Source organism: Salvelinus fontinalis, chromosome 31, assembly GCF_029448725.1.
Source record: "Salvelinus fontinalis isolate EN_2023a chromosome 31, ASM2944872v1, whole genome shotgun sequence".
Lineage (NCBI taxonomy): Eukaryota > Metazoa > Chordata > Actinopteri > Salmoniformes > Salmonidae > Salvelinus > Salvelinus fontinalis.
In genome coordinates, this window is record NC_074695.1 from 45,622,088 (window position 1) to 45,648,631 (window position 26,544).

Sequence of the window (26,544 nt, forward strand, 5' to 3'; positions counted from 1 at the left end):
CTGTATGTTGACATGATCAGTCAAAGCTACGGTCGATATGTGATATTAACGTCATTTTATCTGTGGCCAATGATCTTGAGTCTTCTTGGATGGGTATTTCTAATGTAAATCAATGGCAGTACCCAAGGGGGCTTGAACTGCCTAGCTCTCCCTGTAGATTCTGCGGTGACGTATTGGCTCAACTAGAGAATATAATCAACGCCTATGCTATGTATTTTTCGCTGCCCCCCCCCCCCCCCCCACCCCACCGCGGAAAGCACTGAGCTAGGCTGAAACACCAGCATTTTAGAGCAGCCTCACTCAAGAAAGCAACAGAGACCATATTTGTGTTCAGCTTTATTAACTTAAATGTTTTTACATTGTTTGCAAACTGGTGTGACACGTATTAATGCCAAAATAACATGCAAAACAAGCAACTTATTTTAGCTTAAACAGGTATGGCGCAAACCCCACCAGCCCTTAATGACGGCTTGCCACTGAATGACACCCACCCACACAAACCTGCAATATCATGCAAGTGGAGAATGGCCATAGCCAATAGTAGCATCGGAAGAGTAAATAAAGTCGTTTGCACAGCCATACCTCACCCTTCGTGGTAGTTACAGAGCGAACTCTCAGCCACCATTACGTGTAACAGCCGAGGAATCAGCGAGTTCGCTTTAACCACCTCTCCACTGTGTGTCTTTAAGTGGGATTCTCCGGCGATAGGAGGGGTTGGAGTGACGCTGGCTTCGCTGCCTTGCGCTTTGGTGCTGCTGAGCTGAGCAACGCTCTTCACCTGCAGATGAGAGAGAGCGAGGGAAGTCAGGACGGGCTTTCTACTTCTGAAGAGCTTACCACTGCAAGTGCAGAGCACAGGGTGGACGTATCACAGCTATCACACGGCGCGGGGAAATTATACACTTTACCAGAAGAAATACGAGTCGTGTCGCCTTTTCTAGCTCAAGCAGCCGCTGCTCGCTTGCAACGATGAAAACTGCTCTCGTTCTCTTGCTGGCATCAGCCTTACAACAAGCCGCGTTTTGGGTGAGATTTCAACATTTTCAGTAACATTACGGAAGTGTTGCGCTCCTATGCTGCGGGCAGGGTTGCAGAGTGCACAGCATCAGTAACAATGTTTTGGGGTTGATCCTGAACTTGTTGGTGTCGATTCTATTTCGATTTAAGGCTACTTTGTTCTCCAACACAAGTGATTTCTTCTCGAGGCGCAACGTGAGCCTTTCTATTCTATCTTTATTCCCCAACGAGACTTACAATACTTTTTTTTAATGCGAATTGTCTTCCGTTTTCTCCACACAAATTAGCCTATAATGCATATTAGTTCATAGCGTGGGCTAGAGGAAATTATTTTATTCGCTGCATTACCCCTCCATCAAATTCTGACCGAATTGATGCCGCGCGCAGCTCTAGATGGGAGTGCGAATATTGATGTATAGCCATACATAGGCTATTATTGCATCTCTTTTTAATTTCCTGGATAGTTAGTGTTTTTTAATTTCCATATTTTAATAGGCTATCTTGACACAGGCAAAAATGCCATCCTGCAACGCAACTGTAGTGCTCGGCAGAAGGCTATTATAGTATGAAACTGTTTGGTTTAATGCATTGCCTATCCCTAACTCGTTTTGTTTTATGGACCAACTCCAATGAAACAAATATTTTACCTATGTCATGTCCATCTCCAAATGTATCCTCAAAGTATAAACAGGCCTAATGTTAAATGTCCTATACCTCAATAACTGATTGCATTCTCCGCAATCCAGTAAGAGGGAAATCAGGGACCGTTATGGTGTGCCAACTCGCTTGGTGTTGCCAGCATAGTAGCGCTCAGTGGGATACTGCTTGTGTCTTCCCCGCATGCAGTCTGCCTGTGCCTTTTCGGGGTGATCGAGGGTTGCCTGGTTTCCGCACTGTTGGAAAACGATAGATGCATGAGCATGTTATATGGTACGCTTGAATTATCATCGTCATTACCACTGGAGTGACAGATGAGTGGACAGAGGCGTCATGCACTTAGATGCGTGTGCCCCCTCAGATTTGTCTTGGAAAACCCTGCCAAAATAAATCAGTTTTATTTGTTCGTAATACTACTAGCCAATAATACTCAAACGCCTCCCATGGACCCTCCATACCCCACGACAAGTATACAGTATCAGTTCTCTGTCTGACAAGCAGTTTGGAGCTGTGGCTCAGAGTATTATTTCTTCATCCTTTTAATTGAACCTTTATTTAACTAGGCAAGTCAGTTAAGAACATATTCCTATTTACAATGACGGCCTAGGAACAGTGGGTTAACTGCCTTGTTCAGGGGCAGAACAGATTCTTACCTTGTCAGCTCATCCTATGTAACATATTCCTAGCGAATTTGGTGATGTTTTTTCCCCCCTTGTTCAGAGAAATTAGTAATTGAAGTTCTTTGGTTTATGTCCTATCCTAGATCCTGATATTACGAGATTCTGACCACTAGATGGTGCTGTTCCTGCTATTAAGTGAAACACGTTTGAATAATCCCTTAACTCAATGTTAACGGGATAATTCACCCAAATTAAATGTAATGTTATTGGTCACATACACATATTTAGCAGATGATGTTGTGGGTAAAGTGAAATGCTTGTGTTCTTAGCTCCAGCAGTGCAGTAGTATCTAAAAACGATTCACAACAATACACACAAATATAAAAGTAAAATAATGGAATTAAGAAATATATAAATTAGATTGAGCAATGTCAGAGTGACTAATATACTGTAGAATAGAATACAGTATATATGTAACGGATGTGAAATGGCTATCTAGTTAGCGGTGGTGCGCGCTAATAGCCTTTCAGTCAGTGACGTCACTTGCTCTGAGACTTGAAGTAGTGGTTCCCCTTGCTCTGCAAGGGCCGCGGCCTTTGTGGAGCGATGGGTAACGATGCTTCGTGGGTGACTGTTGTTGATGTGTGCAGAGGGTCCCTGGTTCGCGCCCGGGTCGGGGCGAGGGAACGGTCTAAAGATAAACTGTTACATATACATATTAAATGAGTAAACAGTATGTAAACATTATTTAAACATTATTAAAGTGGCCAGTGATTCCAAGTCTCTATGTATATAGGGAAGCAGCCTCTAAGGTGCAGGGTTGCGTAACCGGGTAGAAGCCGGCTAGTGATGGCTATTTAAGTCTGATGGTCTTAAGATAGAAGCTGTTTTTCAGTCTCTCTGTCCCAGCTTTGATGCACCTGTACTGACCTCGCCTTCTGGATGATAGCGCTGTGAACAGGCCCGTGGCTCGGGTGGTTGATGTCCTTGATGGTCTTTTTGGCCTTCCTGTGACATCGGGTGCTGTAGGTGTCCTGGAGGGCAGGTAGTTTGCCCCCGGTGATGCGTTCGGTGGACCGCACCACCCTCTGGAGAGCCCTGTGGTTGCGGGCGGTGCAGTTGCCTTAGCAGACGGTGATACAGCCCGACAGGATGCTCTCAATTTTGCATCTCTAAAACTTTGTGGGGGGGTTTTAGGGGTCAAACCAAATGTATTCAGCCTCCTGAGGTTGAAGAGGCTCTGTTGCTCCTTCTTCACCACACTGTCTGTGTGGGTGGACCACTTTGGATCGTCAGTGATGTGTACGCCGAGGAACTTTAAGCTTTCCTTACCTTGTCAACAGACTGCTTACAGGGTATGACAGAAACCAATACTTTGATTTTGTTGGCCACTGTTTCCAATGCTAACTTTGTAGCATTTGTGGCACAAATCCAATGCAAGTCAATGGTACCTACAGTACCAGCCAAATGTTTGGACACTCCTACTCATTCCAGGGTTTTTCTTTATTTTTATTATATTCTACATTGTAGAATAATAGTGAAAACATCTAAACTATGAAATAACACGTATGGAATCATGTAGTAACCATAAAAGTGTTAAACAAATCAAAATATATTTTATATTTGAGATTCTTCAAAGTAGCCACCCTTTGCCTTGATGATAGCTTTGCACACTCTTTTAATTCTCTCAGCCAGCTTCTTGAGGTTGTCAGCTGGAATGCATTTCAATTAACAGGTGTGCTTTGTTAAGTTCATTTGTGGAATTTCTTTCCTTCTTAATGCATTTGAGCCAATCAGTGGCGTTGTGACATGGTAGGGGTGGTATACAGAAGATGGCCATCAAGCGCTATAATGAAACTGGCTCTCATGAGGACTACCACCGGAAAGGAAGATCCAGATTTACATCTGCTGCAGAGGATAAGTTCATTAGAGTTAACTGCACCTCAGATTACATCCCAAATACATGCTGAAACAGATTTAAAGTAACAGACACATCTCAACATCAACTGTTCAGAGGAGACTGTGTGAATCAGGCCTTCGTGATCGAATTACTGCAAAGAAACCACTACTAAAGGACACCAATAATAAGAGACTTGCTTGAGCCAAGAAACACGAGTAATGGACATTAGACCGTTGGAAATCTGTCCTTTGGTCTGATGAGTCCAAATTTTAGATTTTCGGTTCTAACCGCCGTGCCTTTGTGAGACGCAGATGTCATCCGTTGTGAAGCATGGAGGAGGAGGTGTGGGGGGTGCTTTGCTGGTGACACTATGTGATTTATTTAGATTTCAAGGCACACTTAACCAGCATGGCTACCACAGCATTCTGCAGCAATACGCCATCCCATCTGGTTTGCACTTAGTGGGACTATCATTTGTTTTTTAACAGAACAATGACCCAACACACCTCCAGGATGTGTAAGGGCTATTTGACCAATAAGGAGAGTGATGGAGTGCTGCATCAGATGACCTGGCCTCCACAATCACCCGATCTCAACCCAATAGAGATGGTTGGGGATGAGTTGGGCCGCATAGTGAAGGAAAATCCGCCAACAAGTGCTCAGCATATGTGGAAACTCCTTCAAGACTGTTGGTCAAGACTGTTTTTTGGTTACTACATGATTCCATATGTGTTATTTCAAAGTTTTGATGTCTTCACTATTATTCTACAATGTAGAAAATAGTGAAAAGAAAAACCCTAGGTGTGTCAACTTTTGACTGGTACTGTATTTTATCATTTTCACGCTTCATTTTCAAATCACCCTAAAATATCAAACATTTTTACTTATATTAGCATTTTCGTGCTTCATATCTAAAGAATCTAAGTACCATTGACTTGCATTGAATTTGTGCCACAAATGCTAAAAAGTTAGCTTTTGAACCAGTGGCCAGGTAAACAAAACCAAAGCATGGGTTGCTGTCATATCTTGTCCATAGACTGCTTACAGAGTGAAATGACATGGAAGGACCCTGAAGTGTAGGCTAAGTGTGCAGGTGTGCAGGCGTACACACACACACACACACACACACACACACACACACACACACACACACACACACACACACACACACACACACACACACACACACACACACACACACACACACACACACAAACAACAACAACTGTCCTGTGGGTGTGGAGGTGCCATAATTTATCCCACACAATGATGCCTCATTAAATTCCCTGTGCCTTCTGGCAGGTTGAGTGTCAGGATTCCCAGTTTAAAAAAATCTAATTAAATCGGATCCGATAATGCAGGTTTCCCCTGTTTCCAGTCTCTTCTGAATGGCAGCCTCTTCCATAGATCCCCCCCACTGCCCCCTGCACTGAGGACCCTACCAAATCACATCTGCTAGTACCTGGTCTACAGGATCAATAAAAATGACTTTCATTTATTGGAAAAGATTGATGTTGAATTAGTGTAAATGTGTAACAAGATACTCAACAATACATTCAATAAAACTTACTTGCTGCACTGGCATTTGTCTAGAAAGTTGTTCATCAAAGCTGATACCTGATTTGGATTGAATAGGGCTCAGAGTCCCACCATACAGACTCCTTGATGGTGGTGGAGGGAGATCTGGAGCAGGGTGGATCAGCTCCACGGCCACCAAGGGTTTCTGTTGGCTGTGGGAGTGGGGTGTGTGCAGGTGCGTGCGTGTCGTCCACACATTCCAAATCCCTTGAATGCTTTCACCAATATGAACCCTCTGTGTCCATGTCTGCTGTATTTCTACCACCTCTATTGCAACCCTTGAATGAACAATGGGGAGAGTATGAGGCCAAACATACCCTTGCCCCCCCCCCCCCTGATTATTTGAAGATGCTAACGTTGTCTTTATTCACTGGCATACCAACTGTGTATTTATTGGGGGGGGGGCAACAGGTAGCCTAGTGGTTAGAGCGTTGGGCCAGTAACCGAAAAGTTGCTGGATCGAATCCCTGAGCTGACCAGGTAAAAATCTGTCGTTCTGCCCCTGAGCAAGCCAGATAACCCACTGTTCCCCGGGCGCCGAAGACGTGGATGACGATTCAGAGGGGTTGGGTTAAATGAGGAAGATGCATTCAGTTGTACAACTGACTAGGTATCCCCCTTTTCGTTTAACCTAAATGCCAGGGAGCAGATAGAACACATTCACATGCCAGTGGATTGATGGGAGCAAGGGTCATCTCTCTGTGGTATAGCTGCTGCCGAGACACAAACATTCAGTTCTCAGGGCCACAGAGAAACAGCCAAATCAATGTTTCTAGATGTCTCACAACGTATTCTCTTTCCTCTCACAGGGGACTAACGGAGACCTCGTGTCCAAAGCCCCCTGCAGACCCGGCTTCTCGCAAAGTTCCTACTCTGTGCTCATTTCAAGGAATGTACTGCAAAGCCAGAGCATAATTAAAGGTAAGGTCTTTTAATGAGTGTTTCACTGTGTCTTTCACTGGGCAGAGTGGAAGGCAAGTGTTGGAGTTGTTCCACTCTTTAAAGGCTCAATGCAGTCAAAAATGTTTTCCCCTTGTGTTTTATATATATTTCCACACTATATGAGGTTGGAACAATAATCATGGATGTCAGCCACCTGAGCCATGGCCTGTTCTTCCCGCTTCAATCACTCAGACTTGGGCAGTGTAGGATCATCATGGCAAAAACTGACAGATGGCCAATAGCTTCTACCCCCAGCCCATCATGCTGATGAATAGCCACCACTAAGCACCAATCTACTCCCTCTGTTCCCCATCCTGCCTCCCAGACTCCCTAATTGTGAAAATGAATAAGCCCTTTTAGTGTCATTTGAAAAGGTCGCCTGAAATTTCAGCCTTTCTTTGGTGGGATGGAGTTTTGACCTGCCTGGTGACGTCACCAGGTGGTAAATGAGTTAATAGACCAATAAGAAAGAGAGTTCCAAACCTCTCTACCAATAACAGTTAGTTTTCAGTTGTCCCCTCCCCACCCAGACAGTCCTAGCAAAATTCTTGCTTGAGAAATTGCTCTTTGCTAAGCTATTTTTGTTTCTTTTTGACCGTTTTTAAATTAAAAACGATCACAGTAAGGTACTTAATTGTTTCCCAGAAATGATTTGATATTGAGATTAACAGTGAAAGGTAATCTGTATAATGGTGTTGGTTTATTTCATGTGGAGCCTCGTGAGGTCAGCTCACTTTCCGAGGCAGAGCATGCCTCCCTCCATTAAGTGTGTGTGTGTGTGTGTGCAGATGTGCAGTGATTTGAAGCGCTTTCTATATGAGGTTGATTAAATTGTTACAAGCATTATTACAAAATGTGATAAAATACATTTACACACACACACACACACACACACACACACACACACACACACACACACACACACACACACACACACACACACACACACACACACACACAAACAGGACCCGTTGCAGAGAGCTGTAGTGTCTGTGCTTTGCGGAGATGTTAAGTTCTGGAGCTGCAGGGTTAGTGCATGCCAGTGTTCCATTGTATCACGACTGTTGCAATGCTGGGCTCAAGACTGCTTTAGGAAATGGGGGGAAAAAAACATCCCTCTATTCTTGTTCTTCTCTGATGGTCTGTCAATGAATTGAAACACATATCACTCTTTGTGAGGTCATTCAGGGTGGTGATGCACATAATCATCATCATCCTTATTGTCATCGTCCATCCTCCCTCCCCACCACCACCATCTCTTCCACACTGCACAGTTGCAGCCTTTTGTTTGTCTCGACCTTTAGCCATTGTTGCGATCACTCTGTGAACCAACTTTAGTTTGAACAGCCGATAGTGCAGGAAATCCAATCGTCATCCGGTGTTTAGTCTCGCGGCGCTCTTGCCAATGTAGGCTAATTAGAATCCTCTATTGATCCCAGTGGTTTTCCCTCATAGCACCGCTAAGCTGCATTGTTGTGCCGGGGGTGCACAATAGCTCTTTTGTGGGTCTTCGCCAGCTGCACTGTATCTCTCTGTCTATTAGTCTTAAAGGCCTGTTCGAGTCACAGCTGGCGCCAACAATAATAGTGTTTTTGTGTATTATAGTTCAAATTCAAGGTAGTCGGAGAGTTTTCCGGCAGAGGAATAACGCTCAATTGTCTTACAACGATGTTATGTGAGTGTGTCAATGTTTGTCATGTGTTTGTGTTTGGCTGGCGATCGCCGCGGAAGCGGGGTAGATATTGGGGGGGGGGGGGGGGGTTGTTATAGTTACATCACAATATTATTTTGGACAAATATTATATCGATACTTTGACTCCAAGTATAGTTTGAAGTTTTCATCCATCTTCTTTTTAAATAGCGAGCCAACATGTCTTCAGCACTTTTATTTACATGACTGATTTAAAACTAGTTTTCTCAGGGCTCTCTCTTGTCTCTCTGCAGCAGACATATGGTGAGCAAAATGTTTGGAACATTAAATGCCAATGAAATTGTCGTATCGAATCTCAATACATTTAGAAATGGTGTAAAATCGCAACATAATATCGTATCGGCACCTAAGTATCGTGATATCGTATCGTGAGGTCCCTGGCTATTCCCAGCCTTAGATAAGGGGTCTCTGACTTAGTCCAGTACGGGCTACATTAATGCCTGGCTGAGAGAGAGAGAGAGGGAGAAGAGCTGCTTGTCATGAATATGTTCAGTATGCAGTAGTGAAGTCATCAGGCCAGCAGGGGGTGTCAACACAATCACGAACAATAACTGAGCCAGCCATCACTGGTACACAGGCCATATATATGCCAGTTTCCACTTGTTAATAAGTCTTACGCATTTCTAAGCTCACATCTGCAAAAGGCAATGGGAAAGAGATGTATGAAATGCCAGAAGAATGTGTATGCTGGAAAGATCAGCCACTTCTGAATTCCGTCTCCGTTTTCCCTTGTTTGACAGAGATGTTTAAAATGGGCAGTTAAAATAACCCCAGACTCGTTTCCCCCCACTGAAACAGACATACAATCCATATAAACCGTGGAATCCATTATAGGAGAGGGTAGAGGCAGTTATGGTTTTACTTATCTGATATTTATGGCTTGTCCATTCCTCCTTGTTATTTTTAAAAGACCCTGTAGAAGTCAAGTCTCCGACCTTCTCCAGGTAACATATAGTGGAGACTGGAGACACAGCTGCACTATCGCCTTCATCTGTGTGTCTGAGCACGCAGCTGCAGTGAACATACACGTATGTATGCATGCATGCATGGATGCATGCACGCACATAGTGTGATTTACAGGGCGGTTGATTTATCGTTGGCAAGGGTGTCACAGAGGGGAGGCAGGAAGCTCCTCTGGAAAGACTTTAATAATAACATTGTTTAACCCAGAACCGTCAGGCAAGGCAAGGAGTAATGACACACACACACACACACGGAGACGTCAGCCGGGGGCAGGAGTAATGGGAGAGACAGAACTAGGGCCTGGGATGTGATGCGGGGTGTCTGAGCCTGGAGACGCTGAGGGGGAACTAAGTTCCTGCAAGGGTCCGTTTTTGGGGCCGCACCCGCCCCACCTCGGCCACATCAATTCCAAACCCCACCCGATACCAGAAATCAGGACAGAATTTTCTCCGCAACATGAGCTAACCGCATATAATTTTTCGAGAGCAGATCTTTTATCCTCCATATAACATATTAATTTATTTTTATAAATCCAGCGTAGTAGGCTTTATTATAGTGATTTGTATTAGTCCATTATTACTATTCCCCTCATTTGCATTAATTAAATTGGTTGCATGTCTATTCAACATTTGGATAAAAGGAAGCCATGCTATGATCACAATGCGATGCGTCACTCAAATCGCTTTGAGGAAAAATAATTCTAATTTGCCTTAACTAATGAAAGCCTATAGCCGACATAACAAAAAATACATTCAATATTGTTTAGATTCTAAAATAGTTTCAGCCTAATTAAACCTTAAATAAACCATTCCCAGATATAGGTTGCTAAAATACACGTACATTTAATTAGTATGCTACTCAAACTTGTACCAGCCGCACCGGTTTACACTTTATATGGCCTGCGTATGGTCTATTGAACTAAAGCCTGAATTAATGTAATAATTAACTGATATTTAACTGAATTATCAAAAACAAATAGGCCTAACTGCTTGCACTTTGTGCAGGCTGTGTATTCATCTATCGCGTTGTTGTCCTTCCAAACTGGGGATTTCACTTGCGCACCACCCGTTTCCACCATGTTGTTGTAGCCTATATTCCCTTATCATAACCTTTCTATTTCTCCGGTTAGGATACATGTAAGTGTGAGCTAGGCTATCCAGGGAAAGTCAACTTGGCAACGTGTCGTATACTCACGTGGGAGAGGGAACATAAGCTTTGCGTGTGGACAAATTAACGTTTTAGCACCATACAAACAAGGGGCAGTTCTCGGCTCCACACACAATTCGTGCGTGGCTGGTTGGCTATAAGTCTGTCTTCCCACTCACGGAAAGCATCAGTAACATCACGGAATGGAATTTGCAACACAACAAGCTCCTGGGTTAAAAAAAAAAAAGTTATATATATTTTTTTTTATGTTTACGATCTGCAATGTAATTGTTCTGAACCGCGAGCCGACCCTCTTTCAAATAATGTTTACATTTCACCCGTCAACTGATGTTTTTGCGGTTCAACTGCATGGAACCCTGGGTATCGGAACCGATGCATGACTCTAGGACAGGGCTCCGCGATGTTTTGTATTCGTTTTTAATTTTTGTGATTTTTGAGGATGTGAAAAATAATAATTTTATGAATATCGCTAGCTACAATATAATCGTGGATACTATTTGTATGCCTCTGCGTCCAATATGAAGGAAGTGAGGTGGTTTCACGAGACAATGTTAACTAGCGTTAGCCAATGACTGCAAGTCTATAGGAACTGTTAGCATGCTAGCTGTTCCTGTTCTTTTGATTCTGGGGAAGTAGATAAATGGCTTCATTGCCAAAAAATGAATGGTAATTTTCGGGATCATTGTCAACTGTAATGACCAAAACAATATGCAGAAAATACATTGAATTATATATACAGTATTTAAAAAAATAAATAATACCATCTTTGAGAACTAAAAATCAAATAAAAGCGAGACAGTCAGGGCACGGTCAAAATAATAAAACTGTCTACCAAATCTATTACTTCTACCTGCTTTTATGATTCACTTGATGATAAGACAAGACATACATTTTTTGCTAACATATGTGGGTCCCTGGGTTGCCAGTTTGCCTGGGTGTGCATCCCTGGGCAAGAAAAGTTTGAAAATCCCTGCTCTAGGGGGAACAACACAGTCGAGGGGATGGGGGAGAGGGTCAGAGAAGGGGTCACAGTGATTTTTATCGTAATGAGCATAAGGAAGATGAGAAGATTGTTAGAGACATGGTGGAGAGGGCTAGGTACATGACTCTAGGAGAGAGAACCATGGATACTGACCATATTAGGACTACTGTAGGTTAGAGACTGCTTCAAGCTGGGGGTCATAGGTTGAGCAGTCAGTGTAATGTTGGGGCGCAGAGGAGATGAGATCAGAGGGGTACAAGGTTAGGTGGTCCTCGCCCCTCATTGAGAGTGATTGTCAGGAGTTCTGTTGAGGGGGATCCAGATCCCCTGCTGTGTCTGGCTTTCATTATAGGGCTCTCCGATATGACACACTCTTTATCACAGACACAGGAGACCATTTAGAGTCAGAACACCTCCACATCTGGTTTACATCGGAGGGGGTTAAAACACTGTCTGATATACAAACGCCTGTTCCCACAGACCAGCACGGCGATTTCATCACCTAGTATCCAGGAACCAACCTCGCATACAATCTGAATCAGTCACAGCCTTATTGGGTTAAATGGCTTATTTTCTAATTACAGTAGGTTTGATATTTAATGCTAGCCAAATCTAGTGTTTTGTATTCAAGCCTCTTCTCCGGCCACAGTGCGGTGTGCTATATTGGGTCGAGGCCAGATCGAGCCAGACAAACAGAGCTAGGTGGTGTAACCTCATCCTATATGTCCCTGTGCTGATTCTATTACTGGTAATGAGAGCCATGCCGTGTGGTTTCAGCCCAATGGGCCTGACAAGGCTGACCTTGAGCTTTGTTCAGTTTGATGGTGGTTTTGGGCATCGCTCAGTTACGTGTGTGTGTGTGTGTGTGTGAGCACTTCACCATTCTGTCCTCCAAATGCCCTCCATTCATTTTTCATAACAATCTCAATGTAATACACACTCACTGAATTTGCCAGTTGTGTGAATCAGGCCCTGTAGCCCATCACCTAGAGAGAGTAAAGGCCAAACAAATGTGTTGGAGGACATGACCCTGTTCTTCCTTGGCCAGACTCATCCTCCATGCCTGTACAGATAGGCACATTCATTTATCCTCCTGTCTCCCTCAGGGGAACGGGCCACGAGGGTGCCCAAGCCAGGGGAGACGTCCTGGGATTGAGGTTAGGAGCAGCCTGCCTCCATGGGAGAGAACTGTAGCCAGAGCAGAGAACACGCTGTATATCAACCAGGGACATAAATGTTCATTTGCGGGTCGTTCCACCAATTCGGTGCCTTTTTGAGAAGTATAACATGGTGAAAAAAAAAAGTTTGATTTCACCTTGTTTTTTTTAAAATTTACATTCTGTCATCAAGAGTACAGGTATAACTTCAAAATGACTACATTAAGTGCCAAAGTTTTAATCTTAAATCAGCCATGAATCCCCTCCTGACAGGGTAGTGCAACAGGTAGTGGCAATTTGATGCAAGCTTCACCCCAAAAATGACATCGCTAAAACATCTTTTGGTCTGTCTATCGATGGGTAACGTGGCTGAAGTGTTATGCTTGACCTGCTCAGTTTTTCCACCAAAAACCACCAGAAAATGGCTAAAAGAGTAGAAATAGCTATCATTTGACTATTAGATATTCAATGTTTCTTTTGAATAAAAATAATCATAATTGTTTCACCATATTAAAACAAATTTTTTAATCTTTCAATGAGCAGAGAATGTGCAGACTAGCTGGCTGGTGTGTTTACGAACATTCAATCAATCCCTATCGCAGTCTGTCCCCACATGCTTCAAGATGGCCACCATTGTTCCTGTTCCTAAGAAAGCTAAGGTAACTAAACTAAATCACCCCTTAGCACTCACTTCTGTCATCATGAAGTGCTTTGAGAGACTAGTCAAGGACCATATCACCTCCACCCTACCTGATACCCTAGACCCACTCCAATTTGCTTAACACCCCAATAGGTCCACTGCCCTATCCCATCTGGACAAGAGGAATACCTATGTAAGAATGCTGTTCATTGACTACAGCTCAGTAATTCATACCATAGTACCCTCCAAACTCGTCATTAAGCCCGAGACCCTGGGTCTCGACCCCGTCCTGTGCAACTGGGGCCTGGACTTTCTGACGGGCCGCCCCCAGGTGATGAAGGTAGGAAACAACATCTCCACCCCGCTGATCCTCAACACTGGGGCCCCACAAGGGTGCGTTCTGAGCCCTCCTGTACTCCATGACTGCATGGCCAAGCACGCTTCAAACTCAATCATCAAGTTTGCAGTAGACCCGAGTGGTAGGCTTGAAGAAAGGAGATGATCGTGGACTTCAGGAAACAGCAGAGGGAGTACCCCCCCCCCCCCCCCCATCCATATTGACGGGACAGTAGTGGAGAAGGTGGAACGTTTTTAGCTCTTCGGCGTACACATCACGGACAAACTGAAATGGTCCACCCACACAGACAGCGTGGTGAAGAAGGCGCAACAGCGCCTCTTCAACTTCAGGAGGCTGAAGAAATTTGGCTTGTCACCTAAAACACTCAAACTTTTACAGATGCTCAATCGAGAGCATCCTGTCGGGCTGTATCACCGCCTGGTACGGAAATTGCACCGCCCTCAACCGCAAGGCTCTCCAGAGGGTGGTGCGGTCTGCACAACGCATCACCGGGGGCAAACTACCTGCCCTCCAGGACACCTACAGCACCCGATATCACAGGAAGGCCAAAAAGATCATCAAGGACAACAACCACCCGAGCCACTGCCTGTTCACCCCGCTTTCATGCAGAAGGCGAGGTCAGTACAGGTACATCAAAGCTGGTACCGAGGGACTGAAAAACAGCTTCTATCTCAAGGCCATCAGACTGTTAAACAGCCGTCACTAACATAGAGAGGCTGCTGCCAACAGACTCAAATCTCTGGCCACTTTAATAAATGGATTTAATAAAGATATCATTAGTCACTTTAAATAACGGCACTGTAATAATGTTTACATATCCTACATCACTCATCTCATATGTATATACTCTTCTATACCATCTATTTATGTACATATTCTTATTCATCCCTTACATTTGTGTGTATACGGTAGTTGTTGTGAATTCGTTAGATTACTTGTTAGATATTACTGCATTGTTGGAACTAGAAGCCCAATCATTTCGCTGTTCTCGCATTAACATCTGCTAATTATGTGTATGTGACCAATAACATTTGATTTTATGTAATTATCACAAGACATTTAGTGGCCTTTTTGGGTATCTGTAATTTTCTCTGGCCCTTTATGGGCCTTATCACATGTAAAATACTGTATATTAAATAAGATTATTTAAAAACATGAAATAATTGATTGGCAAAGCTGTAAAACATCCTAAATATAAACCATCAACTTAGTGAATACCATTTGGTGTTTAACATGAAAGTTTCAGCATGACATATCCTCTTATTTATTTTACACACATTTATTTATTTTACTATGTAATTATATATTTGTTATCAATGTTTTGGCATCAAACTAGTGGCAGTTGTGAAAAAAATATATAGTTGGTAGAGTTGCAGAGTTCATTGAAAAGAATGCCAATGTTGATGAGATGCCTTTTTCATACATTTTCTCTATCTCTATTTACTAGAAACTCATGAACAATATGACACAGATATAGAAAATGTATACTATATATTAATACAGTTGATGATTATTCAAGTATAACTTGTAAAAAATGTCAATAGATTGCCATAGAGTTTCTGTTAATTACCCAAACTTTGGTAAATTCACGGTTGCTTTGCAACCCTATACAGGGTTGATGGAGGGGCATGTCAAAATGCTGAATTTTGGCTCTTGAGCAAGCCGTTATTCATATAAAAAATCTGATTTATTGAGTTCTCCATGTGGTCTATATTAAAGGGCACTTGATTTATTAGGACTTGAGAAAGCTGCTATTCATGAAAAAAGAAACAATTTATTGAATTCTCTAGGAGGTCTATATTAAAGGCCACTTAATTTAATCAGGGGTGTTATTTCAGCTAATGGCAAAGTGACAATGATTATTTAAATTATATATTTTAAGTTAATTTACTGCATTTCTACACAATTTAAAACCTCTAAAATGCAATTTGGACAACCGCAAAAACGAGCAAAATTGACTCCAGTCATTATCACCTTGTTGCTATAGTGTCGTTCACCTCGGGTCAATAGGGGATTTAACATTCTACAAACACATGCCATACAAGAATTATCTACCTGCTATGCACTAGCTCAACACTGGGATTAGAACTCTAGTTTCATGTCGAGGCAAACAGCAGTTACCTAGCAGCAGTTACCTAGCAGCAGTTACCTTACTACAACCATTTGTACCTCTGCTGTTCCATGCAGCTGCATTGATGTGCTCTCTACAGAGAGAAAGAGGCAAAGCGAGAGGTTCCGCCAAAATCCGTCCAAACCCAATGTGTTTCTATGGGCTTATTTTGGACCTAAGCTTGTCACCTGCCTTCCCGCCTTTGGGTCAATGACTCCCATTTTTTTAGGAAGGAGACATGAGCATCTCGTCTGCCGTACCCAATTGATGCCCTTTCATTTAATATAACAGGATATAAAAATGATAATTAATGATTGGTGCACAATTTCTACAATTTTAAACGCAAAAGGCAGTGTTGTTGTGGAACAACCCACGCATACACGCTCACACACTGTTTCGCTACAACAGACAGGAATATGTTCCGGGACCATATCAGTCAACTGGTTTCATTAATAAGTGCATCGACAACGTCGTCCCCACAGTGACACACACAGTGACCGTACGTACATATTCCAACCAGAAGCCATGGATTACAGGCAGGATGTTGCCTGTAATCCATGGCTTCTGGTTGGAATATGTACGTACGGTCACTGAGCTAAAGGCTAGAGCTGCCTCTTTCAAGAACACTAACCTGGATGCTTATAAGAAATCCCGTTATGCCCTCCGACGAACCATCAAAGAGGCAAAGCGTCAATACAGAAATAAGATTGAATCCTACTACACCTGCTCCGACGCTTGTCGAATGTGACAGGGCTCGCAAACTATCACAGATTACAAAGGGAAACCAAGCCGCGAGCGGCCCAGTGACGCGAGCCTACCAGACGAGTTAAATGCCTTCTACGTTCGCTTCGAGGCAAGTAACACTGAACGATCCGTGAGAGCACCATCTGTTCTGGACAACTGTGTGATTTCTGTAGCCGATGTGGGTAAGATCTTTAAACAGGTTACCATTCACAAGGCCGCAGGGCTAGGCGGATTGCCAGGATGCGTACTCCGAGTATGCGCAGACCAGATGGCAAGTGTCTTCACTGACATTTTTAACATGGCCCTTTTCCGATTCACATACCGCCCCAACAGATCCACAGATGACGCAATCTCTATTGCACTGCACCTTTCCCACTTGGGCAAAAGGAACACCTAAGTGAAAATGCAGTTCATTGACTACAGCTCGGCGTTCAACAACATGGTGCCCTCCAAGTTCATCACTAAGCTAAGGGCCCTGAGACTGAACACCTCCCTCTGCAACTGGATCCTGGACTTCCTGAAAGGACATCCCCAGGTGGTGAGGGTAGGCAACAATACATCCGCCAAGCTAACCCTCAACACGGGCCACTCGGTTGCATTCTTAGTCCCCTCCTGTACTCGCTGTTCACCCACAACTGCGTGGCTGGGCACTACTCCAACATCATCATTAAGTTTGCCGACAACACGTCGGTGGTAGGCCTGATCACCGATAAAAATGAGACAGCCTATAGGGAGGAGGTCAGAGACCTGACAGTGTGGAGCCGGACAACAACCTCTCCCTCAACGTAGGCAAGACAAAAGATCTGATCGTGGACTACAGGAAACGAAGGGCCGAACACTGCCCAATTCACATCGACGGGGCTGCAGTGGAGCGGATCGAGAGCTTCAAGTCCCTCAGTGTCCACATCACTAAGGATCTATCATGGTCCAAACACACCAACACAGTTGGGGAAGAGGGCACGACTAATCCTCTTCCCACGCAGGAGGCTGAAAACATTATTCATGGGTCCTCAGATCCTCAAAGTTCTACAGCTGCACCGTCGACCACATCGTGACTGGCTGCATCAACGCTTGGTATGGCAACTGCTTGTCATCAATACATCACTGGGGCCAGGCTCCCTGCCTTCCAGGAGCTCTATACCAGGCGGTGTGAGAGGAAGGCCCTAGAAACTGCCAAAGACTCCAGCCAAGTCATAGACTTCTCTCTCTGCTACCGCACAGCAAGCAATAGCGATGCACCAAGTCTGGAACCAACAGGACCCTGAACAGCTTCTACCCCCAAGCCGTAAGACTGTTAAATAGTTAAATCACATAAACCGCTGCTACTGTTTACTATGTGTCACTTTATTCCTAGTTATATGTACATATCTACCTCAATGACCTCGTACCTCTGCACATCAACTCGGTATCAGTACCCTTTGTATATACTCATTGTGTATTACTTTTATTACTTGTTTTTTTATGTTTCTATGATTTATTTATTTTCTTTCTCTGCATTGTTTGGAAGGGCCTGTAAAGTAAGCATTTCACCGTTAGTCCACACCTGTTGTTTACGAAGCACGTGACAAATACAATCGTTTTTATGTTTTTTCACACACACACACTTGCGCTCACCACACACATGCACTAAACAGAAACACACATGCACGTGTGTAGGCAGCCAGGCAAACGTGCACGCCCACACACATGCAGTCACAACTTGCCGGTTCATTCTACAGTGAATCAGTGACTCCCTGATACTCCATTACTCAGGCTGCGTTGTGTGTGTCGACAGTGAGACTGATCTCATTTAGGTTTTGGTTTAGTGTGTGTTTCTACTTTCCCTCCCTTATTCACCTTCCGTCACAGCTCTTAACCCCATCTGCTCTCTCATATCCATGGAATATTCCGGTGCCACGCTGCTCTCCACAGGGTTAAATCAACCACTCATTCCCAGGCTGGGAGACCCGGCAGTGAGGACTTAAACATTCCCAACAAAACAAATTGATTTGAGCTGTAGTTTCTCCAGGATAATAGCTCTGCAATTCCCTGTCAGGTTGCATTCGGGAAAACCCTCGGTGACAAGTCTTTTCTTGCTGTGGTCCGTAGCTCTTGCTGGAGAAGGGCTTCAGTGTATCGTTGTGGCAGAGCTCTGTAATATGTAACACGCTTGAATAGCATCACAAGCCTAAAGGTGATCACGTAGAAAGTACTGCTTCTGCGAACCTGCTGTAAGCCTAGTGTGTTGAGTACAGTTAACAGTTTTACATTTAACCATGGGTGTTCGTACTAGTTTTGAAACCAGTTTTCCAGAATGTCCTCTTACAACCAGTTCTTGATTCACAAACCATACCCAAAGTGGATAGGGTATACCGCTTCATTCACAACAGTGCGAGCAGAGGGTAGAATCCAAGCCGTACAAACACAGACCAGTGTTGTCACCTAAATAATTGATCTCTAGTCACCTGGCTGTACTCCACACATCAAAAATACATTTAGGACAAAAGTAACTGTTGCTAGTGCTACATTCAAACACCCTTATTTGGTGATTGACTGTTTTTGGTTGGGATAAATGTTTGTTTTGTTTTTTACTGACTGACAGATGACTGAATAAAATGCGGTACCAAAGGGAAGGAATGGTTATCTTTTCTTCCCTCTCAAGTAGATTTAACCTGGTTTTGATTTACCTGTTTACACATCTTGAACCCCAAGTCTACACGCAGCACAACCACAGGCCATGGTGGTTATATTGTCCATCAGAGACCACCTCACTGCATTCAGAATAGGTGGGAATCTTTAGCTTCCTTTGTCTCGTCCTTCTTCACTCTCTCTCTCCGTCATTCTTTATCTGATTCTCTATCTTCTCGTTCTCTCACATCCTCTCGATCATTGCCTCTCTCACTGCTGATGTCAATCATTCTCTCGTGTTTCACGAACCTCCTCCCTCTTGTATCCAACTGGAATCATGTCTCATCCACCCCTCCAGCCTACCCCATCTGTTTAAACCATACACCCGCCACCTTCCCAACTTTTTCAAATATGTTATAGTATTTTGAGGATTCGTGTATATTGTATTTATTTTTCCCGATGCCAAATTATGTGGTGTATATTCAGTGTCTCGCAAACCCGTCTGTTTTATCCATTTAACTAAGATTTGCAGACACATACATCCTGAGGATGACGGGCTATAAAGGACTGACATTTGTTGGATGTTGAATGTGGGAGTTGATCAGCGATGACACTGCAGACATCCTGCCGTCCCGGTCCATACCCAGCCGAGTCAAAGGTTAATGCTGCCTCGGGGAGACATTTGGAAACGCCAGTCGACACAAATGTACTAAACATGTAACATCAGCTGTGATGTATGTGTGAGGAGTTGCAGGGGGCGAGTGTAGAGTTTCCAGAGGCTCGTAGAGATGTGAGCTGAGATGAATTAAGCATATGGCTCAGTTTTTTTTTTTCATGGAGTTAATTTGGTGGAATATGGTTGAGCTTCGGTAGTGTGTGTATGGGTGAGTTTTGTGTGTCGGGGGCGGGGCAGGGATCCATTGCCTCCGTAGACATGAGGAATCCACCAGTGCCTGTGAGGTTTCCCCCTACCCAGTAATTAGAAAGGCGACCGGCAGGATAGAGAGAGGAGAGCAAGCAGGTGGAAGCCATTATTTCTTTTTAATGTGATTTTCGACATCTTCTCCTCTGGTCCCGAGAGAAGGACATAAAGAGAGGGGGAATGAAGAGGGAGGACAAATGTGGTCGATTTCTTACAGATTGAGTTACTGCGCGACGTGTGTGTGAACTGCGCGTCCTTCCCCACTTGGCACACACTGGTTGAATCAACACTGTTTCTATGCAATTTCAATTCAATGAAGTTGAACTAACGTGGAATAGACGTTGATTCTGTGCCCAGTGGGTTATCATCTTCTAGGTGCTTTAAGATACCTCCTGGTTGGTATGATGTGCCTTATGTTGTCCTGGAGGACTGGAGTTATGGCCCTCCTGAAGACCTTCAAGCAATACTCTGCATGGACTCCAAACTCTTTAATGCACAGATGGCCCTTATGTACTGCTAGGAGGGTGGAGAGATGACAAGAGGGCACTGGTCTTGAGACACACATACACACATGCACATGCGCACACACACACACACACATACATCCTGCTGTGTGTGTGAGGGCAGTTGGACTGCGGGAGGCGGTTGTGGCCATGGCAGATTAGGTGTGTATAGCGGCTGTGTTAAGCTGTCTCTGCTGTCTGAGCTGAAATAGTTTAGTTGTCCCGAGGAGCTAGCGAGCCTTTTGGGCCCTGGGCTGTTACCGTGTCTGGAATACTTGGGACGGACAGGGATTACGCCGGCAGGATAACAATAAGCTCCAAGGCGGTTTTCTCTTTCCTCGAGAGTCACGCTGACCATATCCTTCAGCAAGGCTGTTCTTATAGAAAGAAGAAAAAAAACTGTCCTCTCAACACTGGAGCAGAGGAGGCCAGGGATAAAGCTTTCTACCCTAGAGCAAACACACACTGTCCCTTACACACACACACACACAGAAAGACAGGGAATGTGCTCGTCCGGGAGGTAGAGGGAAGAAGGGGTGTAGATTAACGGGTAGACACGCTGCCTCCTTTATTTGGGATCCTGCGGGGAGGGACTGTATGTGGTGAGGCAGACATATAGACAGGCTGCTGAATGAGGCTATTACCATGTACAGAGGGAATGGTTAGATTGTTTTTTTCCCCCACATGTGTGCACACACACACACACACACACACACACACACACACACACACACACACACACACACACACACACACACACACACAGCAGTGTGTGCTGACAGGTAATCTTAAAATAGAGATGATCAAATTTTTAGAGACGATAGAGAGTCAGTAGGAGAGGGTCTTCTTTGTGCCTTTTTGAGTCACAATTTCTCATTGCATTCTACTCTAAACTCAAATGGGATACACAGTCATGCCTCTCAGACAGTCTACTTTACTACGTGACCACTCCCTCCCTGATCCCTCCCCTCCCTGGCCCAGACCCCTCCCTTCCCTCCCTGGCCCAGAACCCCCTGTCTGGCCTGGCCCAGTTAGAAGAGAATCGACTGTGAAACAGGCCTTGAAAGTGATGATTCCGCTTTACAGCTCCATCGAGTGATGGAGAAAGAGATAATTATGTGGTTACAGGGTCTATAGAAATTCTTTATCCATCACTTTTTACCTTTGGATTCATATCACCCCTCTGATCACTAAACACATAAAACACGCATGAGTTCCATCTGCAGTATTCTCCTGTTTTCCATTAAATATTTGATTTTTAATTTCCAAGTGGAAGTGAGGAAAATGAGAGAGCAATTGATGAAAAAACACTTCAGACAAAAGGGAGCTGGGATGCTTAATTTGTACCCGTTTTACAGAAATCCTCCTAGAGTTAGTGTTATGAGGGTGGTGGGGGTAGTAGTAGTAGTTAGTGTTATGAGCGTGGTAGTAGTAAATAGTAGTTAGTGTTTTGAGAATGGTGGTAGTAGTAGTAGTTAGTGTATTGAGAATGGTGGTAGTAGTAAATAGTAGTTAGTGTTTTGAGAATGGTGGTAGTAGTAAATAGTAGTTAGTGTTTTGAGAATGGTGGTAGTAGTAAATAGTAGTTAGTGTTTTGAGAATGGTGGTAGTAGTAGTAGTTAGTGTTTTGAGAATGGTGGTAGTAGTAAATAGTAGTTAGTGTTATGAGGGTAGTAGTTAGTGTTATGAGAATGGTGGTGGTAGTAGTAGTTAGTGTTTTGAGGGTGGTGGTAGTATCAAATCAAGTTTATTTTATATAGCTCTTCGTACATCAGCTAATATCTCGAAGTGCTGTACAGAAACGCAGCCTAAAACCCCAAACAGCAAGCAATGCAGGTGTAGAAGCACGGTGGCTAGGAAAAACTCCCTAGAAAGGCCAAAACCTAGGAAGAAACCTAGAGGAACCAGGCTATGAGGGGTGGCCAGTCCTCTTCTGGCTGTGCCGGGTGGAGATTATAACAGAACATGGCCAAGATGTTCAAAATGTTCATAAGTGACAAGCATGGTCAAATAATAATCAGGAGTAAATGTCAGTTGGCTTTTCATAGCCGATCATTAAGAGTTGAAAGCAGCAGGTCTGGGATGGTAGTAGTAGTAGTTAGTGTTTTGAGGATGGTAGTAGTAGTAGTTAGTGTTTTGAGGATGGTAGTAGTTAGTGTTTTGAGGATGGTAGTAGTTAGTGTTTTGAGGATGGTAGTAGTTAGTGTTTTGAGGATGGTAGTAGTTAGTGTTTTGAGGATGGTAGTAGTTAGTGTTTTGAGGATGGTAGTAGTTAGTGTTTTGAGGATGGTAGTAGTTAGTGTTTTGAGGATGGTAGTAGTTAGTGTTTTGAGGATGGTAGTAGTTAGTGTTTTGAGGATGGTAGTAGTAAATAGTAGTTGGTGTTATGAGGATGAGGGTAGTAGTAGTTAGTGTTATCAGGGTAGTAGTTAGTGTTATGGGCGTGGTGGTAGTAGTAGTTAGTGTTATGAGCGTGGTAGTAGTAAATAGTAGTTAGTGTTATGAGGGTAGTAGTAGTAGTTAGTGTTATGAGGGTAGTAGTAGTAGTTAGTGTTATGAGGGTAGTAGTAGTAGGTAGTGTAATGAGGGTAGTAGTAGTAGTTAGTGTTATGAGGGTAGTAGTAGTAGTTAGTGTAATGAGCATGGTAGTAGTAAATAGTAGTTAGTGTTATGAGGGTAGTAGTTAGTGTTATGAGGGTAGTAGTAGTAGTTAGTGTTATGAGGGTAGTAGTAGTAGTTAGTGTTATGAGCGTGGTAGTAGTAAATAGTAGTTAGTGTTATGAGGGTAGTAGTTAGTGTTATGAGGGTGGTAGTAGTAGTAGTTAGTGTTATGAGCGTGGTAGTAGTAAATAGTAGTTAGTGTTATGAGGGTATTAGTTAGTTTTATGAGGGTATTAGTTAGTGTTATGAGGGTATTAGTTAGTGTTATGAGGGTATTAGTTAGTTTTATGAGGGTATTAGTTAGTGTTATGAGGGTATTAGTTAGTGTTATGAGGGTATTAGTTAGTGTTATGAGGGTATTAGTTAGTGTTATGAGGGTATTAGTTAGTTTTATGAGGGTATTAGTTAGTGTTATGAGGGTATTAGTTAGTGTTATGAGGGTAGTAGTAGTAGTTAGTGTTATGAGCGTGGTAGTAGTAAATAGTAGTTAGTGTTATGAGGGTAGTAGTTAGTGTTATGAGGGTAGTAGTTAGTGTTATGAGGGTAGTAGTTAGTGTTATGAGGGTAGTAGTTAGTGTTTTGAGCGTGGTAGTAGTAAATAGTAGTTAGTGTTATGAGGGTAGTAGTAGTAAATAGTAGTTAGTGTTATGAGGATAGTAGTAGTAGTTAGTGTTATGCGGGTGGTAGTAGTAAATAGAAGTTAGTGTTATGCAGGTGGTGGTGGTAGTAGTGGTAATAGTAGTTAGTGTTATGAGGCTAGTAGTAGTAAGTAGTAGATAATGATTGAAGAGAAATAGCTTAGATCACCTCCAACTCAGTTCCCTAATCTCCGTTCACCCAGCCCCTATTCATCCCTTCTTTCCAAAGTCCAGAGAAAATATCATTGTTATTTTTAGATCAGCTTTAATATTGCAGATTGATTGTGTCTTCTATCAATGTCATTGTCTGCATAATTTCCAATCCCTCATATATATTTCTATATTTCTATTCCTTTTGTTATTTTCCGCTAACCCTACCACACTCATTGGGGTAAACCAATGGATAACAACACTTAGGCTTCTACTTCCAGCTTCGGAAAGTATTCAGACCCCTTGACTTTTTGTTATGTTATAGCCGTATTCTAAAATGTATTAAATAAATCATTTTTCTCAGCAATCTACACACCATACCCCATAATGACAAAGTGAAAACAGGTTTTTAGAATTTTTGCAAATGTATTAAAAGTAAAAAACAGAATTACCTTATTTACATAAGTATTCAGACCCTTTGCTATGAGACTCGAAATTGAGCTCAGGTGCATCCTGTTTCCATTGATCATCCTTGAGGTGTTTTTACAACTTGATTGGAGTCCACCTGTGGTAAATTCAATTGAGTGGACATGATTTGGAAAGGCACACACCTGTCTATATGAGGTCCCACAGTTGACCTTGCATGTCAGAGCAAAAACCAAGCCAATAGGTCGAAGGAATTGTCCTTAGAGCTCCGAGACAAGATTGTGTCGAGGCACAGATCTGGGGAAAGGTACCAAAAAATGTCTGCAGCATTGAAGGTCCCCAAAGAACACAGTTGCCTCCATCATGCTTAATTGGAAAAAGTTTGGAACCACCATGACTCTTCCTAGAGCTGGGTGCCCTGCCAAACTGAGCAATTGGGGGAGAAGGGCCTTGGTCAGGGAGGTGACCAAGAACCCGATGGTCACTGACTGAGCTCCAGAGTTCCTCTGTGGAGATGGGAGAACCTTCCAGAAGAACAACCATCTCTGCAGCACTCCATGAATCAGGCCTTTATGGTAGAGTGGCCAGACGGAAGCCACTCATCAGTAAAAGGCAAATGACTACCCGCTTGGAGTTTGCCAAAAGTCACCTAAAGGACTCTCAGACCATGAGAAATAAGATTCTGTGGTCTGATGAAACCGTGATTGAATTGAACTCTTTGGCCTGAATGCCAAGCATCACGTCTGGAAGAAACATGGCACCATCCCTATGGTGAAGCATGGTGGTGGCAGCATCATGCTGTGGGGATGTTTTTCAGCGGTAGGGACTGGGAGACTAGTCAGGATCGAGGGAAAAATGAACAGAGCGAAGTACAGAGAGATCCTTGATGAAAACCTGCTTCAGAGAGCTCAGGACATCAGACTGGGGTAAAGGTTCATCTTCCAACAGGACAATGACCCTAAGCACACAGCCAAGACAACACAGGAGTGTCTTCGGGACAAGTCTCTGAAAGTCCTTGAGTGACCCAGCCAGAGCCCGGACTTGAACCGGATCGAACATCTCTGGAGAGACCTGAAAAAAGCTGTGCAGCAATGCTCCCCATCCAACCTAACAGAGCTTGTGAGGATCTGCAGAGAAAAATGGGAGAAACTCCCCAAATACAGGTGTTTCAAGCTTGTAGCATCATACCCAAGAAGACGCGATAATGTAATCGCTGACAAAAGGTTCTTCAACAAAGTACTGAGTAAAGGGTCTGAATACTTATGTAAATGTATTATTTCAATCTTTATTTTTTTATAAAATAGAAAACATTTCTAAAAATCTGTTTTTGCGTTGTCATTATTGTGTATTTTGTGTAGATCGAGGAAAAAATAAGTCTGGAACGTACATTTTTTTTGAGAAAGACAAAGGGTCTGAACACTTTCCGAAGGCACTGTACATTTTACGGACACAGTATATTTTACATTAGTTGTCTTTTGTTTGTTTTTAGTCCCATCCTGCAGCAACCCTCAACCCCTCCCATCTATCTCTGAACACCATCCAGTTTTGATTTATATTTGCCAAATATTTTTCAACTGTGCTGTGATGTTTCACAAAAGTTCTGAACCTTTTCTCATAGTTTCTACAGATTGTAAAATTAAAGATAATAATTTATGCTCCGTGTGATTATATTATTGATCCATTGCCTACGTCTTTTTAACTCACTCGGCAGTATTTTTCAGCCATTCCTGAACCTGCTACCAAAAACAAGCTACATATGGACAGTGCCAAAATAAAAGATCTAATTATTCTGTGTCTTCACAGTAAAATCTGCAGAGCTGGGATGGTTGTATCCCCCATATAAACTCAGCAAAAAAAGTTAAGTCCCTTTTTCAGGACCCTGTCTTTCAAAGATAATTTGTAAAAATCCAAATAACTTCACAGATCTTCATTGTTAAAGGTTTAAAACACTTTCCCATGCTTGTTCAATGAACCATAAACAATTAATGAACATGCACCTGTGGAATGGACATTAACAGTTTACAGACGGTAGGCAATTAAGGTCACAGTTCTGAAAACTTAGGACACTAAAGAGGCCTTTCTACTGACTCT

At 43.2% G+C, this 26,544-nt stretch overlaps 1 protein-coding gene across 2 annotated transcripts in view; it reads left to right on the top strand.

The window, feature by feature from the left end:
• The first annotated feature begins 544 nt into the window (after window positions 1-544).
• Window positions 545-26,544, top strand: part of LOC129830384 (cadherin-4-like) — a 370,018-nt gene continuing 344,018 nt past the window's right edge. For both annotated transcript variants that reach the window (XM_055892928.1, XM_055892929.1), the window contains exons 1-2: window positions 545-1,026; window positions 6,582-6,693. In XM_055892928.1, coding sequence (XP_055748903.1) covers window positions 970-1,026; window positions 6,582-6,693 — 169 coding nt within the window. In that variant the 5' untranslated portion in view covers window positions 545-969. The remainder of the gene's footprint in view (window positions 1,027-6,581; window positions 6,694-26,544) is intronic.